This window comes from Nycticebus coucang, chromosome 6 (genome assembly GCF_027406575.1).
Source record: "Nycticebus coucang isolate mNycCou1 chromosome 6, mNycCou1.pri, whole genome shotgun sequence".
In the NCBI taxonomy this organism is placed as follows: Eukaryota; Metazoa; Chordata; class Mammalia; order Primates; family Lorisidae; genus Nycticebus; species Nycticebus coucang.
The window spans coordinates 72,335,471-72,349,853 of record NC_069785.1 but is presented as its reverse complement, the minus strand read 5'-3'; the positions used below and the strand labels follow the sequence as shown (position 1 = coordinate 72,349,853).

The window sequence follows — 14,383 nt, the reverse complement described above, 5'->3', positions numbered from 1 at the left end:
AGAATATTTGCACTAAGTATATATACTTACAGTTTTCACATACAGGTAGAGCACCCCAATCCAAAAATTCCACTTTTGAGTGTTACCTTTTGGGTGTCATATTGGTGCTCAAAACTTTGAATTTTGGGTTAGGGATGCTCAACCTGTTTATGACTACTACTAAAATTAACAGTAGCACCTATGTACTCTTTCCCATATTAACCTCAACATCCTCAATTGTTTACCATCATTTTTTATACGCTTCTATCAGATAATGCCTAATGTACTTTTTTCTTTTTTTTCCTTTTCTTCAATTTTTTTTTTGGCCGGGGCAGGGTTTGAACCCAACTCTGGTATATGGGGCCAGCGCCCTATGAAAAGGGAAATGTGGGGCAATGCCTGTGGCTCAGTGAGTACGGCGCTGGCCCCATATACTGAGGGTGGTGGGTTCAAACCCAGCCCCAGCCAAACTGCAAAAAAAATAGCCGGGCATTGTGGGGGGTGCCTGTAGTCCCAGCTACTGGGGAGGCTGAGACAAGACAATCGCCTAAGCCCAGGTGGTTGCTATGAGCTGTGATGCCACAGCACTCTGCTGAGGGCGATAAAAAAAAAAAAAAAAGAAAGAAAGTAAAGGGAAATGTGTAATTTACTACTTTAACTTCACATTAGTAAGGATGCCTTCATCGTCTGTAGCTGTGGTTTGTTCCTACTGATTTAGGAATAGTTTGTTTTTTTTTTCTGGTTGGCCAACCTTTGAGACTTTTGCACTATTTTAAGTGCTTTGGACATTCCCAGAGGATTCATTCTGATGGCCATATGTATTTTTAAGTCTCTGTTGTCCAGGCTACAGTAACATGAGCCTAGCTCACAGCCACCTCAAACTCTTGAGCTCAAGCGATCCACTTGCCTCAGCCTCCTGAATAGCTGAGACACTCAGGCTAATTTTTCCATTTTTAGTAGAAACAGGGTCTCCTTAGGCTGGTGATGAACTCCTGAGCTCAAGGGATCCTCCCACTTCAGCCTCCTTAAAGTAGAAGTGCCATTTTCCCAAGTGGTTGTAGTAACTTATACAAGTGGTCCTGCACACTGGAGTGAAGAAATCAGGGCTTTAAGTCAAGCTGCCTTACCACTGAATCTCATCTAAGATACAGGTGTCACCTTACCCAGGATGGAGTGCAATGGCACAATCATGGATCACTGTAATCATAAACTCCTGGGCTCAAGGGATCCTGCCTTAGCCTCCCTAAGGTGGTATTCAAATTGTGAGCCACCCCTCCTGTGGCTCTTGTATTGCCATATTCAAGAACATCTGTCTGGGACCCTTGTCTAGTCCATGGGTATCAATGCCTTCTTCCCCCAGCCCAGGCTTGAGTGCAGTGCAGTGATTGAGCTCCTGGCCTCAAGTAATCCTCCTGCCTCAGCCTCCAAATCCTGGGATAACAGGCATAACATTTCTAAGTGAATTTCCATTTTATATTATCCTACTGTTTTAACTGACAAAGGAAAGCTACACTTGTTAAGTTTTCCCAACATATTTGAATTCTGGTTTCATCCATGGTGCAAAACTGGACATCTAGAGCTTATCTTTCCCACTCCCTCAGTGGTGCTATAAAATTTTAAGTGTTTGTTGAGGGACACTACTTACTGGGTATTGTTAAATTCACACCGAGGCATACAGCAGCCAACATTCTGGCTCAGCACAACTCAAGTTATACAGGGCAATTATCCAAGGGTTTCTCTAAAGCTGCAGCCTGTTATGCCCATGCCCCCAGCATAGGGAATAGGGAATAAACTTTGTGATCATAAAGTCACACATGTAATCTGGGACAAAGCTTCTACTCTGATCTCTCCTTGCACCGCAGCACAGCTTTCAAAGCCGTACTATTAGGTGCATTCTTTTAAGACTTCCCACCTGGTCATCATGGGGGGACCCAGCTCCTCTCATGCATGACAGAATAGGTTAAAAGCAAGCATTGTAGACCATCTCACAATGGATGGCACTTTGAAGAGTAAATTCCCAAACTGTAAGTGTGACCAACAGTAATGGAATTCAACTTTATGGTACTTTTTGAAGAGTATAAATGCCCAAACTATTAAGCATGACAGAATTCAACTTTTTATTGAACACCTTACAAAAAAGATTTAGTCAAAAAGACCAAAGCCCATGTCATCATCAGATTCCTCGGATTCTTCTTTCTTTGCTTCCACTTTCTTCTCCTCAGCTAAAAGAAAGAAAAAGAGTCAATCCACTCTCCTTATTTTAAGCTCCCACAGAGTTCTCTAGGCCCTTCAACTTGCACTGTTAAAAATACCCATCCTCAACATCAAACTATCCTGTAGGTAGGTTTTAGAATTCCCATAAATCACCTACTTGCAGCAAATTAAGAGAAATATTGACTATTGATCTCCATACCTCTCCCCTCCAATACAAAACACTCCTACCTGGGGCAGCAGCAGTGGAGGGGGCAGGACCTCCTGCTGGTGCAGCACCAGCTGCTGGAGCAGGTCCACCAGCCCCTACATTGCAGATGAGGCTCCCAATGTTGACATTGGCCAGGGCCTGCAACATACATGTATACATAGTAAGCACTCCCTTTTGTCCTTCTGTGGTAGCATTCACTCACCCCAAAAAAGAGTATCCCACTTCCAACTTACAGTGATCTATTCCATATACATGCATTCAACCAACAGTGAACACAAAATATTTGGGGGGAAAAGCACCTATACTGACCACCTACAGACTCTCTTACAATGCATTCTTCCTTAAACAATATAGTGTTAACAACCACTTACATAGTTTTTACACTTATTAGTTATTATGAAATAATTCAGTTAACAGGAGGACGTGTGTAGGTAACGTGCAAATACTATGTCATTCCATATAAGAACTGAATAATCCCAGGATTCTAGTATCTCAGGGAGGTCCTGGAAGCAATCCCCCAGGGATAACAAAAACTGAAAACTGTACAGTACTTCAGTCTTCTATGTTAAAATAGCCACCATATTTTATCTTTTGTAGTATTGGACTTGCAGTCTGCTTTTTTATCCTCAAAACTGACTTTCGTTTGCTAATAGCAAGACTTACATTGAACAACAGGGCAACACACTGCTCTATTAAAAATTCACTTGTAAATCTTATCACTGGGTTTATGTAATGAGGTAAACCTAACAATTCCTTCCTTTCATAATACACTGGGAAAAAACATAAGCTTCCCGAGACACTCAACCGAGGGTTCTTTCTACAGTTCCATGTCTCCTTTTAACAGTGAATTCCTCAAGTTTTCAGACTAAGCAAATCCAGAACTTTTCTAAAAGTATTTACTTTAGATGACATAGGCACAATATTTCAGAAGTCTTTGAAGGACACAACCCAAAGACTTAGATGCTATTATTAACTTCACTTGTCAGTGATTAAGTAACCTGTACAATGGAGGGTAGCCAGTGGAAGAAGCTATATGAACAGGAACTTTGTCATTATTATCAGTCTTTCATATCCCAACAGTGTGAAGTCAATAAAAGGTGACTAAACCCTATTTCCAGTAGATCATAAACTTACTATACTGAAAGAATTTGGTTGCAATTTAAAATGGCTGTTTTGTTTTTTTTTTTGAAACAAAGTCCCAAACTGTCTCCCTGGGTAGAGTACCACGGCGTCACAGCTCACAGCAACCTCAAACTCTTGGGCTTAAGCGATTCTCTTGCCTCAGCTTCCCAAATAGTTGGGACAATAGGCGCCCTCCACAAAGCACAGCTATTTTGCAGTTGTCATTGTTTTTTTTTTAGCTGGCCTGGGCCAGGTTCGAACTGCCAGCCCGGATATATGTGGCCGGCACCCTACCCACTAAGCTATGGGCGGCGCTGTTAGTTTTTAGCATGGTTTCAGAACAGAAGGAAAGGGAAACCAGTCTGAAATCAAGATACAGCCACATAAAACATGACAACGCCAAACCTTACTAGCTCCTAGAGCTAGAAATGTAACGAAACGGGTGGTACAGTGGGGACTGTGGGGCCTTCTCGCAGTGCAGCACATACACCTGACCTAATGAACAGGTCACCTTCAAATGCCTCTGCCACCATCACCTTACCTTTGCAAACAAGCCAGGCCAAAAAGGTTCAACATTTACACCAGCTGCTTTAATGAGGGCATTTATCTTATCCTCCTATAACAAATAAAATGTCAATCCATCAGAGTGAAGTGTAGCCTTTGTAATATTTCCAAATATACCATAAGTTAAAAGCAAGTCATTGAAAACGCGTATAGAACTGTTTCAACAATTCAAATATTTCAAATGAAATTATTTCATATATGCTCATGTTCAAAGACCTTGGTTAACACAGGCAAAAGAAACACGTACCAGGTTCACACGGCTATTCTAACTTACGAGAGCTTCTGTGCCTCCCTCCCCGCCATGCTGCCTGCCCCGGAGGCCTACTAAGACCACAGGAATCCAAGGCAATCAGACCAAAACAAAGTACGAATGTTCCTCCTGGAATACGATAACGCGCACGTCAGGATGCCCAAGCGCTGCGGAAAAGCTTTCCTAAATAAAGGCTCTGAAAGCCCGAGCGCCCTGCCGCACACACCGCCCCGCGGCGGCCCGCACGTGGCGTCCCGAGAGTCCAGGCCGCCTGGCACAAGGCCCGCCTCCGCCCAGCCTCGCCTCGCCAGCGACCTCGCCTTCAGCCCGGGCCTACCAGCTGAGCCAGGCCGCCTGGACTCCAGAAGCCGGCCAACCGCTGGCCGCCCTGCCGCCGGCCCGGGCGCACACTCACCGTGACGGTCACCTCATCGTCATGCAAAATGAGGGCTGAGTAAATGCAGGCGAGCTCTGAGACAGAGGCCATGGCGCGAGCGAGTACTGAGATAGCGCTGCCGGGCACGGTGCTAGTCGCCGGATGAAGTGAGGGCCTCACCCCAACGCGGCCTTAGCTTCCTCGGAAGAACCGAGCACCTTGAAAGCAGCTGAGGAAAGAGAATCCAGAGCCTGCGCGCAGCCTCTTATGTGACCACGAGGACCAATCGGCACCCGCATCTGGCGGAAGAGGCGGGACCAGAGGAGACTGGAAGCGCCTGAGCAGCACACGCCGTTCGCTCTGCCTGTCAAAAAGTTTCTCAGCGCTTGCAAATGCAAATTAACTTTCTTGGATAAAACAAGCTTTGCAAACGTTGAAAATACTTGTATGAAAAAGTTACCTAGATAAGGGCAGTGCCTGTGGCTCAAAGGGGTAGGGCGCCAGCCCCATATGCCGAAGGTGGTGGGTTCAGACCCAGCCCCGACCAAAAACTGCAAAAAAAAAAAAAAAAAAGTTAACTAGATAAATGTACCTCACCCTATTGGTTCCATGGGATCTTCGTCTTGGCAAGAGCTCTACTGCAGCCCTTGTGACATCATTTGGGCAATCACCTCCTTACGTCACGAACCTTCCGTAGCGGGCAGCGATCTCCGGGAGGGCGCGAGCTGGGTCTGGTCTTGGGGGCGCCAGTGCTCAGTGCAGTCTTTGGTGAAACGTTGAAACGTTGGAGTAATGGAGAATCTTCCAGCGTCATGGTAGCAACCACGTTTGAGCGCCTACTGTGTCCCAGGCACACAGCCACACTCTAAAGCAGGGGTCCTCAAACTGCGGCCCGCGGGCCACATGAGGCGGTGTGATTGTATTTGTTACCATTTTGTTTTTTTTATTTCAAAATAAGATATGTGCAGTGTGCATAGGAATTTGTTAAGAGTTTTTTGTTTGTTTGTTTGTTTTTTTAACTATAGTCCGGCCCTTGGCCCCCTGTTGAAAAAGTTTGAGGACGCCTGCGGGATTCACTTTAATCTTCACGCAGTAAAAGCGGGGTACTATCTTCCTTTTGTGTATAACAAAACTAAGTCATGGACCTGGTACCCAGCCCGGGATGACATAATTACCGCGCGGCGGGGCCTGGATTTGGAATCTAGAAGCCTGATTGACGTACCTTCCCGGGTGGGACAGCGAGATTCTCTATTTTTGATAAGTCAAATTGTCTAAGACCCATATTTATATTATTAATGTGATATGAAATTTTAATTCTTACCTTCAAAAATGGTAATCTTTACATTCCTTTTACATTCTTCTTGGAATTTTTCTAGTTTGCTGGAAAGATGGTTAATTATTTTTTCTGGATACTTGCTTTATTCAGTCCATGCATTAACTATCCCAGTCATCCCTGAGCAAACGTCCATTGGAATCTCACAATATGGGGTCCCACTTGAGTCAATCTTAGTCACAAATGTAATATCTTATTTTAATTTTAATATTTTAATCTCAAACTTTAAAAACAGCTTTTGTAAAGCTGTCAAACTTTTGAAAAATAAAATTTGTTTGAGTTTTTATGTACATCTCAGATGTACATAAAAGCCAGGATAGTGGAATTTTGATGGACTGGGACTACAGGCGCCTGCCACAAGCCGGGCTATTTTTTGTTGCAGTTGTCATTGTTGTTTAGCTGGCGGAGGCCGGGTTGGAACCTGTCACCCTCAGTGTATGTGGCTGGCGCTGTAACCACTGTGCTACGGGAGCCGAGCCAACAAAGAGGAATTCTTATAGCTTCAAAAAAAAACACTTGATAAAACTGAACAACTAATCACAGAGACTCTTAGAAAACTGGAATAGAGGGTAACTTTCATATCATAACCAAAGGTATATCTACCAAAGATCTATAGCAAACTGCATACATAATGGTGAAACTTTTATTTATTTATTTTGAGACAGTCTCACCTCGGTAGAGTGCTGTGGAGTCACAGCTCACAGCAACCTCAAACTCTTGGGCTTAAGCGATTCTCTTGCCCCAGCCTCCCGGGTTTACGGCACCCACCACAATGCCCAGCTATTTTTTGGTTGCAGCTGTCGTTATTGCTTAGCAGGCCTGGCAGGGCTGGGTGTATGTGGCTGAGGCCCTACTCACTGAGCTACAGGCGCTGAGCCTGGTGAAAACTTTAAAACTTTTTTATTTTTGAGATAGTCTCCCTTTGTTGCTCTTGGTAGAATGCCATGGCATCATAGTTCAGAGAAACCTCAACCTCATGAGCTCAAGCGATTCTCTTGCCTGTGTCCCAAGTAGCTAGGACCACAGGTTTGCTTCAAGGCCTGGTTATTTTTAGAGACAGGGTCTTGCTCTTGCTCAGGCTGGTCTCCAACCTGTGAGCTCAGGCAATCCACCCACCTCTGCCTACCAGAGTGCTAGGATTAGAGGTGTGAGCCACCGCGCCCAGCCAAAAACAACCCTTCTTTTTAAAATAAAAAAATAAACAAAGATGCCTCCTTTCTCAATTGCTATTGTTTCAATTGCTATTTTAGAATTTAGCCATCTTCATAAAACAAAAGAAATTAAAAGTATTAGAAAGGTATGAAGTTTCAGTATTGACAGGTAAAATAATTATCCAGAAATTCCAAGAGAATCCATAGACATCAATTCAAACTAATAAGTAAATCAGTCAGGTTTCCAGATTTTAAGATTTATTTTTGTTTTCTTTTTGTTGTTGGTTTGTTTGTTTGTTTGTTTGTTTGTTTGTTTTGAGGCAGGATTTCACTCTCACCCTGGCTAGAGTGCAGCACCATGATCAAAGTGATCCTCCTGCCTCAGTCTTCCAAGTAGCTGGAACTACAAGCACACTACCAGGCCTGGCTAATTTTTCTGCTTTCTGTACAGATGGGGTTTGGCACTTGCTCAGGCTAATCTTGGAACTTCTGGCCTCAAGAAGTTCTGTCTCAGCCTCTCCGAGTGTTGGAATTATAGGCATGAGCCACTAATGAACAACTGCACCTGGTCTTAGATTCAAGATTAATGTGCAAAACCTAGAAGCATCTTGTACTCAGCCAATTATAAAATGCAATATTAAAAAATTTATCTTATTGGCTCAGTGCTTGTGGCTCAAGCGGCTAAGGCACCAGCCACATACACTAGAGCTGGCGGATTCAAATCCAGCCCAGGCCTGCCAAACAACAATGACAACTGCAACCAAAAAATGGCTGGGCATTGTGGCAGGCGCCTGTAGTCCCAGCTACTTGGGAGGCTGAGGCAAGAGAATTGCTTAAGCCCAAGAGTTGGAGGTTGCTGTGAGCTGTGATGCCATTGCACTTTACCCAGGGTGACAGCTTGAGGCTCTGTCTCCAAAAAAAAAAAAATATATATATACACATATATCTTACACAATAGCAACAAAACAATATGGTTTCTATAAATAAATCTAACAAGATGTGCATGACCATTATTTTTTTTTTTTCTTGTGTGCGTTTTTTTTGGCCCAGGCTGGGTTTGAACCCGCCACCTCCAGCATATGGGACCGGCGCTCTACTCCTTGAGCCACAGGCGCCACCCCATGACCATTATTTTTAAAATTATAAAATTTTATGGAAAACAATCAAAAGCAACCTCAACAGAGAGATGGGAAGATCCTTAAGTGGATAATTCTCTCCAAACTGTGTAATTTTAATCAAAATTACATTAAAATGGAATTTGACAAGCTGACCTTAAATTTTAAATGGATCAAAGGCCAATAGTAACCAAAACAATTTTTTAAAGTAACAGATGAAGATTTATTTAAATGTAAGTTCACTGAGGGTACAAAATTTATCATAGCATTTCTTGTACACCAAACAGTGCCTATTACATACAAGGCACACAAATAAATGCATAATGAGTATTTTAAAGTGTGTTACTGGCATACAAATAAATACATCAGCAGAACAGAATCCTGAACCCAAAAATATTCTCATACATATGGGAACTTAGTAATGTCAGGAGTATACAGATAGCTTTATAAATCCAAGAGGAGTACCTTTCGTGTGTGTGTTGTTTTTTTTTGGCCGGGGCTGGGTTTGAACCTGCCACCTCTGGCATATGGGACCAGCACCCTACTCCTTGAGCCACAGGCGCCACCCCCTAAGACGAGTACCTTTCAAAAAAAAAAACCGTACTGCAACGACTGGTTCTGTAGCCCTGTGGGGATGGGGGTGGGGAAAGAACGTTTTTAATTCTTTCCTAACACCATACCTAATAGGAAAAACAAAACCCTAAAATTTTTTTTTTTTTTTGTGGTTTTTGGCCAGGGCTGGGTTTGAACCCGCCACCTCTGGCATTTTATGGAACCAGTGCCCTACTTCTTGAGCCACAGGCGCCACCCAAAACCCTAAAATTTTTTAAGAAACATAGAATATGGGTGGCGCCTGTGGCTCAAGGAGTAGGGCACTGGTTCCATAAAATGCCAGAGGTGGCGGGTTCAAACCCAGCCCTGGCCAAAAACCACAAAAAAAAAAAAAAGAAAAAGAAAAGAAACATAGAATATTATGGTATCAGTGTATGGAAAATAAATTTTTTTTTTGAGAAAGAGACAGCATCTTGCTGTGTTGCCCAGGCTGAATTCAAACTCCTATGCTCAAGTAATCCTCCATCTTCAGTGTCTGAGCACCTGGGACTACTTACAGGCATGGAACACCATGCCTAACATAGTATAGAAAAAAAAATTCTAAGGCATAAAACATAATGGAAAAGATTGCTATTTCATTACATTAAAATTGACAACTGTAATGCAAAAGATACCATAACCAAAGTAAGAAACTGTCACAGTGAAGAGGATGCTAAGGAAGCACAGTGACTAAATGTAATACGTTGTCCTGGATGGGATCCTGGAACACAGAAAAGACAATAGGTAAAAACTAAGGAATCTGAATAAAGTACTCACTTTAGTTTTTAACATATATTAATACTGGTTAATTATAACAAATGTACCACACTAAGATCTTGCTAACAGAGAAAACTGACCGTAGGGTACATGGGAACTCCATACTATTCTCACAATTTTTCCATCTATCTAAAACTATTCTAAAAAATGTTTACTTAAAAAGAAATGCCATACCAAAATAAAAAAAAAAAGTCAGACTGGGAGAAGATATGAAGCTCTAAGTATACAAATACATAAGAAGTCCTACATACCAAAAAGAAAAAGACTAGCAACCACTTATATTGCAAGTATAGATGCAGACAATTCAAAGGAAACCAGTCTGGCCACTTGACACAGCAAAAGGTGCTCAAAGCTCACTACTAACAATCAGGAAATACAAATTAAATCAATGAGATGCCATTTCACACCCATCAATTTGGCAAAATAAGTCTGATGACACCAAGTATAGAAGGAGGTGTGAGGAATGAAACTATTTTACGTTGCTAGTAGAAATACAAATTCACAGATCACTTGAAGAGCAAATTGGCAAAACCTGGCTAAAGTTGAAGTCACACACAGCCTAAAACAGGCAATTCCAGTTCTGGTTCCTACCCTAGAGACATTCTGGAATATGTACATGAGGGTCCTAGTGCACGGCTGTTCCCTGAAGCACCAGGTATATAAGGAAAATTGGAAATACTCTCACAAGGACAAAGATAGAAGCATGGAATAACAAGCAGTGAACTGTGAGATGTGTCAATATGGAAAGTCCAAAAAGTATGTACTTTTGGGTGGCGCCTGTGGCTCAAGGAGTAGGGCACCGGTCCCATATGCCGGAGGTGGCGGGTTCAAACCCAGCCCCAGCCAAAAACCACACACACACACAAAAAGTATGTACTTTTTAGATACAGGGTCTCACTCTGTCACTCAGGCTAGAGTACAGTGGCTTGATCACAGTTCACTGCAGCCTCCAACTCCTGGGCTCACGTGATGCTTCCCCTTCGACCCTCCCAAATAGCTGAGATTATAGTGCATGCCACCAAGCCAAATTAATATTTCTTTTTATCTCTTGTCGACATAGGGTCTCCTATGTTGGTTAGTATCATGACCTCATGCGATTCTTGGGTTTTAGGCCTTCAATACCACTGGGATTGCAGGTGTGAGCCACTGTGCCTAACCCTCAAAATTGAGTGAAAAAAACAAATCACACTAGGAATCCAATTAATCTCGGTTCTCTTTCTGGCAACGTGACCTTTCTGGGAGTGCTTTGCTTCTCTGGACCCATTTCCTTAACTGCTGTTTGCCTCCAGGTTGTACAAAGCAGATACTTATTAAAATGTTCAGGGGGAGGGGCAACACTAACATAAATATAATGATCTGAACAAAGAATCCTATCATGAAAATGGAAATGAATTTTCAACTAAAATTAATCATCTGAAGCTAAGAATTTTTTTAATCTATGAAGATGAAATCATCATTAGCATGGCACAGTAATTAAAAAGCTTTGATATCAGGGTCAGCACCTGTGGCATGGTGGTTACGGCACTAGCCACATACGTCAAAGCTGATGGGTTCAAACCCAGCCAGAGCCAGCTAAACAATGACAATTGCAACAAAAAATAGCAATGACAATTGCAACAAAAAATAGCCAGACGTAATAGCGGGCACCTGTAGTCCCAGCTACTTGGGAGACTGAGGCAAGAGAATCGCTTAAGCCCAAGAGTTTGAGATTGTTGTGAGCTGTGATGCCACAGCACTCTACCAAGTACAACGAAGTGAGATTCTCTCTCAAAAACAAAAACAAACAAAAAAAACCCCTTTGATATCAGATTCAGGCATTAAAAAACAGCCTTTGGGGTCATTGAGCAAATAATTTGATTTTCCACCTACAAATTATACATACCTTTGCAGAGGGGTGTCTAACCTTTTATTCCTCTCTCCTACACAGAGGAAAAGAGTTGTCTTGGGCCACACAGTAGAAACAAACACTAACCAAAGCTGATGAGCAAAAAAAAAAAGGTCCATGCATAATTTTCATAATATCCAATACCACAGATAAACCAATCAGACCTCATTTAAAATCTGCATGCAACCCATTGGCTGCAGGTTGGACACCCCTGCCAGAGTATCAGATAGTGGATATCCACTTAACCCCAGCTATTCTTCATAATTAAGAGAACTAGTTAAGCAAAACATCAACTGCCTATGCATTTCCCTTTATTTTGTGTTGTCCAAGAACTTGGTGTATTCAACATACTATTACTTCCCCTTTATAATATGGTAAAAACTTTGTATTAAAATATCCTCAAAAGACTAAGCAATAAGCCATTTAAAAAAGAAAATCAAGATTAAATCCGGTAGCATTTGATAGGATTTCACCTTTGGAGTACTCTGACGCATTCTAAAAACACACATACTGCATTATTAATATACTCTGAATAACAATTTTGTGGATTTTGTCTTTTTCCTTAGCCTTTGACAAAGTCTAATATACCTTCATTATTAATAAAAGAGATTAAACTATCATTTTAGTTAAAAAAAAAAAGCCTCAAAAGAAATCAAATTTAATCCAAATTTCATCAGAGCAAAATGTATCTTCACCCATGCACGAATGGCTATTTCACCATCACTTTCTTTTTTCTTTTTGAGACAGTCTCAAGCTATTGTCCTGGGCAGAGTGCCATAGAGTCTTAGCTCACAGCAACCTCCAACTTCTGGGCTCAAGCAACCCACTTGCCTCAGTTTTCCTATTTTTAGGAAACGGGGTCTTGTTTTTGCTCAGGCTGGTCTAGAACTTGTGAACTCAAGCAATCCACCTGCCTCAGCCTCCCAAAGTGCTAGGATTACAAGTGTGAACCACTGTGCCCAGCCCACCATGACTTTAAATAGTGCCTAATTTGGGCAACGCCTGTGGCTCAGTGAGTAGGGCACCAGCCCCATATACTGAGGGTGGCGGGTTCGAACCCGACCCTGGACAAACTGCAACAAAAAATAGCCGGGTGTTGTGCCAGGTGCCTGTAGTCCCAGCTACTCGAAAGGCTGAGGCAAGAGAATCTCCTAGGCCCAGGAGATGGAGGTTGCTGTGAGCTGTGACACCACAGCACTCTACCGAGGGTGATAGTGAAACTGTCTCAAAAAAAAAAAAGAGCTCTAATTTATGTTATCAACAAACCATGCATTGAAAAAAATCTAGAGAAGTATGCTTACTATGTCACACAAAAATAGGCACTGTCCATTTAACTTCCATTTACTTTATATTTTCTAGTGCTTTCTTTTCACTCATCCCACAAATAAGGAGTGCCAGGTAAGTGCAAGGCACTGTGCTAAGTACTGGGAGTATGTGTTGAATGAACTGCCAACACACAATTTTGTATTTCTTAGTGCTTTTTATTTTAATTCTTTTGGCATATCTAAATGTCAGAAAGTGAATAAATATACATGAAATTGGAAACAACATCCTAAAATGGTTTTATTATTGGCCAGTTGTTGACATCTGTTTGAACAGGTCTAAAGTGCATTCTTGCGGCTAATCAATAGCAGCAAATATATTCTTCCTTAATCACCTAAGATGAACACTCTTGAGAATTAGTTTAAAAGTATACAAGAAACATACAAAAAGACAGCATTATAAAAAGGTTTGTACAGCAATGAAAAAGGGGAGTCTTTCTCTGCTATTAATATTAAATACAGCAAGGTATATATTGTACAAAGTGGGTGAATTCTAGATGTCTTTGGAACCATCAGGGAAGCTTTGATCTAGGCCAGTGTATGAAGTAGCTGAGGTCTGTGATGTTCACCAAAATTGCAGTTCTACAAGATGACTTAGAAGATTGCTTTTGGGATGGCTTCGGAGAAATCACGCACACAAATGAAAATGTTCTTTTGTGGGACTGTCAGTTCATGGCTTCTTGCGCCTAAAACATAAAAACCAACATTTAATGTTGAATCTTGCAATAAGTGGCCCATTCATAGGACATTAGTCTTTAGGAGGGCTTCGAGAAATGCTCTTTGATCATGGGAAAATTCACTTCCTTCTGAGAAAGCAAATAACTATTATAAAATATGCTTATCTAGTATTAAGTTTAGAAATCAGGACTTCATATCTTCATATTGTTAACGACAATTGTCCAAATTCTTCACTAAGGAAAACAAAGTATTAAAAAGGTTGCATATATGGCTTGGCACCTGTGCTCAGTGGCTAGGGTGATGGGGCTGGCAGATTCAGACCCGGCCCTGTCAAACAATGATAACTACAACAACAACAAAAAAAGCCAGCCATTGTGGCAGGCACCTGTAGTCCCAGTACTTGGGAGGCTGAGGCAAGAGAATAGCTTAAGCCCAAAAGTTGGAGGTTGCTGTAAGCTGTGACACTACAGCACTCTACCGAGGGTGACAAAGTGAGAGTCTCAAAAAAAAAAAAAAAAAAAAGTTGTATACTTAGATATTTCCAAAGTGGGGGTTTTAATAAAATATTAAAGTAGGGGTCAAGCTCCTACATATAGGTTTAATAGAAGAGGAAAATGTGTGACTCCTTCCCTAACATAAATTCTGCCACTCAATTTTATTTACTTTAATAAACACTTATTACTATAGCAAGACCAAGTTAGGAAGGAATTAATTACACCCAACAGTCATCATCTACAACTAATGCCTTTAGCCTTTCCTCCTCACAGGTGCTCTCACAGTTTAGCCTCAGAAATCTTTTTGAGCATTGGCAGAATATG

At 41.8% G+C, this 14,383-nt stretch overlaps 2 protein-coding genes across 4 annotated transcripts in view; both read right to left on the bottom strand.

Annotated features, from left to right (window-relative positions):
* Positions 1 to 2,083: 2,083 nt before the first annotated feature.
* RPLP1 (ribosomal protein lateral stalk subunit P1) lies at positions 2,084 to 4,959 on the bottom strand. The gene is made up of 4 exons (XM_053593017.1): positions 4,753 to 4,959; positions 4,065 to 4,139; positions 2,422 to 2,539; positions 2,084 to 2,201 (listed from the first exon to the last, which is right to left on the bottom strand). The coding sequence occupies exons 1-4, from the start codon at positions 4,822 to 4,824 to the stop codon at positions 2,122 to 2,124; spliced, it is 345 nt and encodes a 114-aa protein (XP_053448992.1). The 5' UTR covers positions 4,825 to 4,959; the 3' UTR covers positions 2,084 to 2,121.
* An 8,033-nt stretch (positions 4,960 to 12,992) lies between these two features.
* KIF23 (kinesin family member 23) overlaps positions 12,993 to 14,383 on the bottom strand; it is a 38,668-nt gene continuing 37,277 nt past the window's right edge. For 2 of the 3 annotated variants that reach the window (XM_053595656.1, XM_053595658.1), the window contains one exon: positions 12,993 to 13,573. In XM_053595656.1, coding sequence (XP_053451631.1) covers positions 13,558 to 13,573 — 16 coding nt within the window. In that variant the 3' untranslated portion in view covers positions 12,993 to 13,557. The remainder of the gene's footprint in view (positions 13,574 to 14,383) is intronic. The other variant, XM_053595657.1, reaches the window with a different exon arrangement.

Excerpts from the sequence above, each read along its gene's own strand:
- RPLP1 (XM_053593017.1), bottom strand. The coding sequence starts at position 4,824 with ATGGCCTCTGTCTCAGAGCTCGCCTGCATTTACTCAGCCCTCATTTTG. Across the intron at positions 2,540-4,064 it reads GGCCTGGCTTGTTTGCAAAG|GCCCTGGCCAATGTCAACAT; the intron begins GTAAGGTGATGG and ends TGTATGTTGCAG. Across the intron at positions 2,202-2,421 it reads CTCCACTGCTGCTGCCCCAG|CTGAGGAGAAGAAAGTGGAA; the intron begins GTAGGAGTGTTT and ends TCTTTCTTTTAG.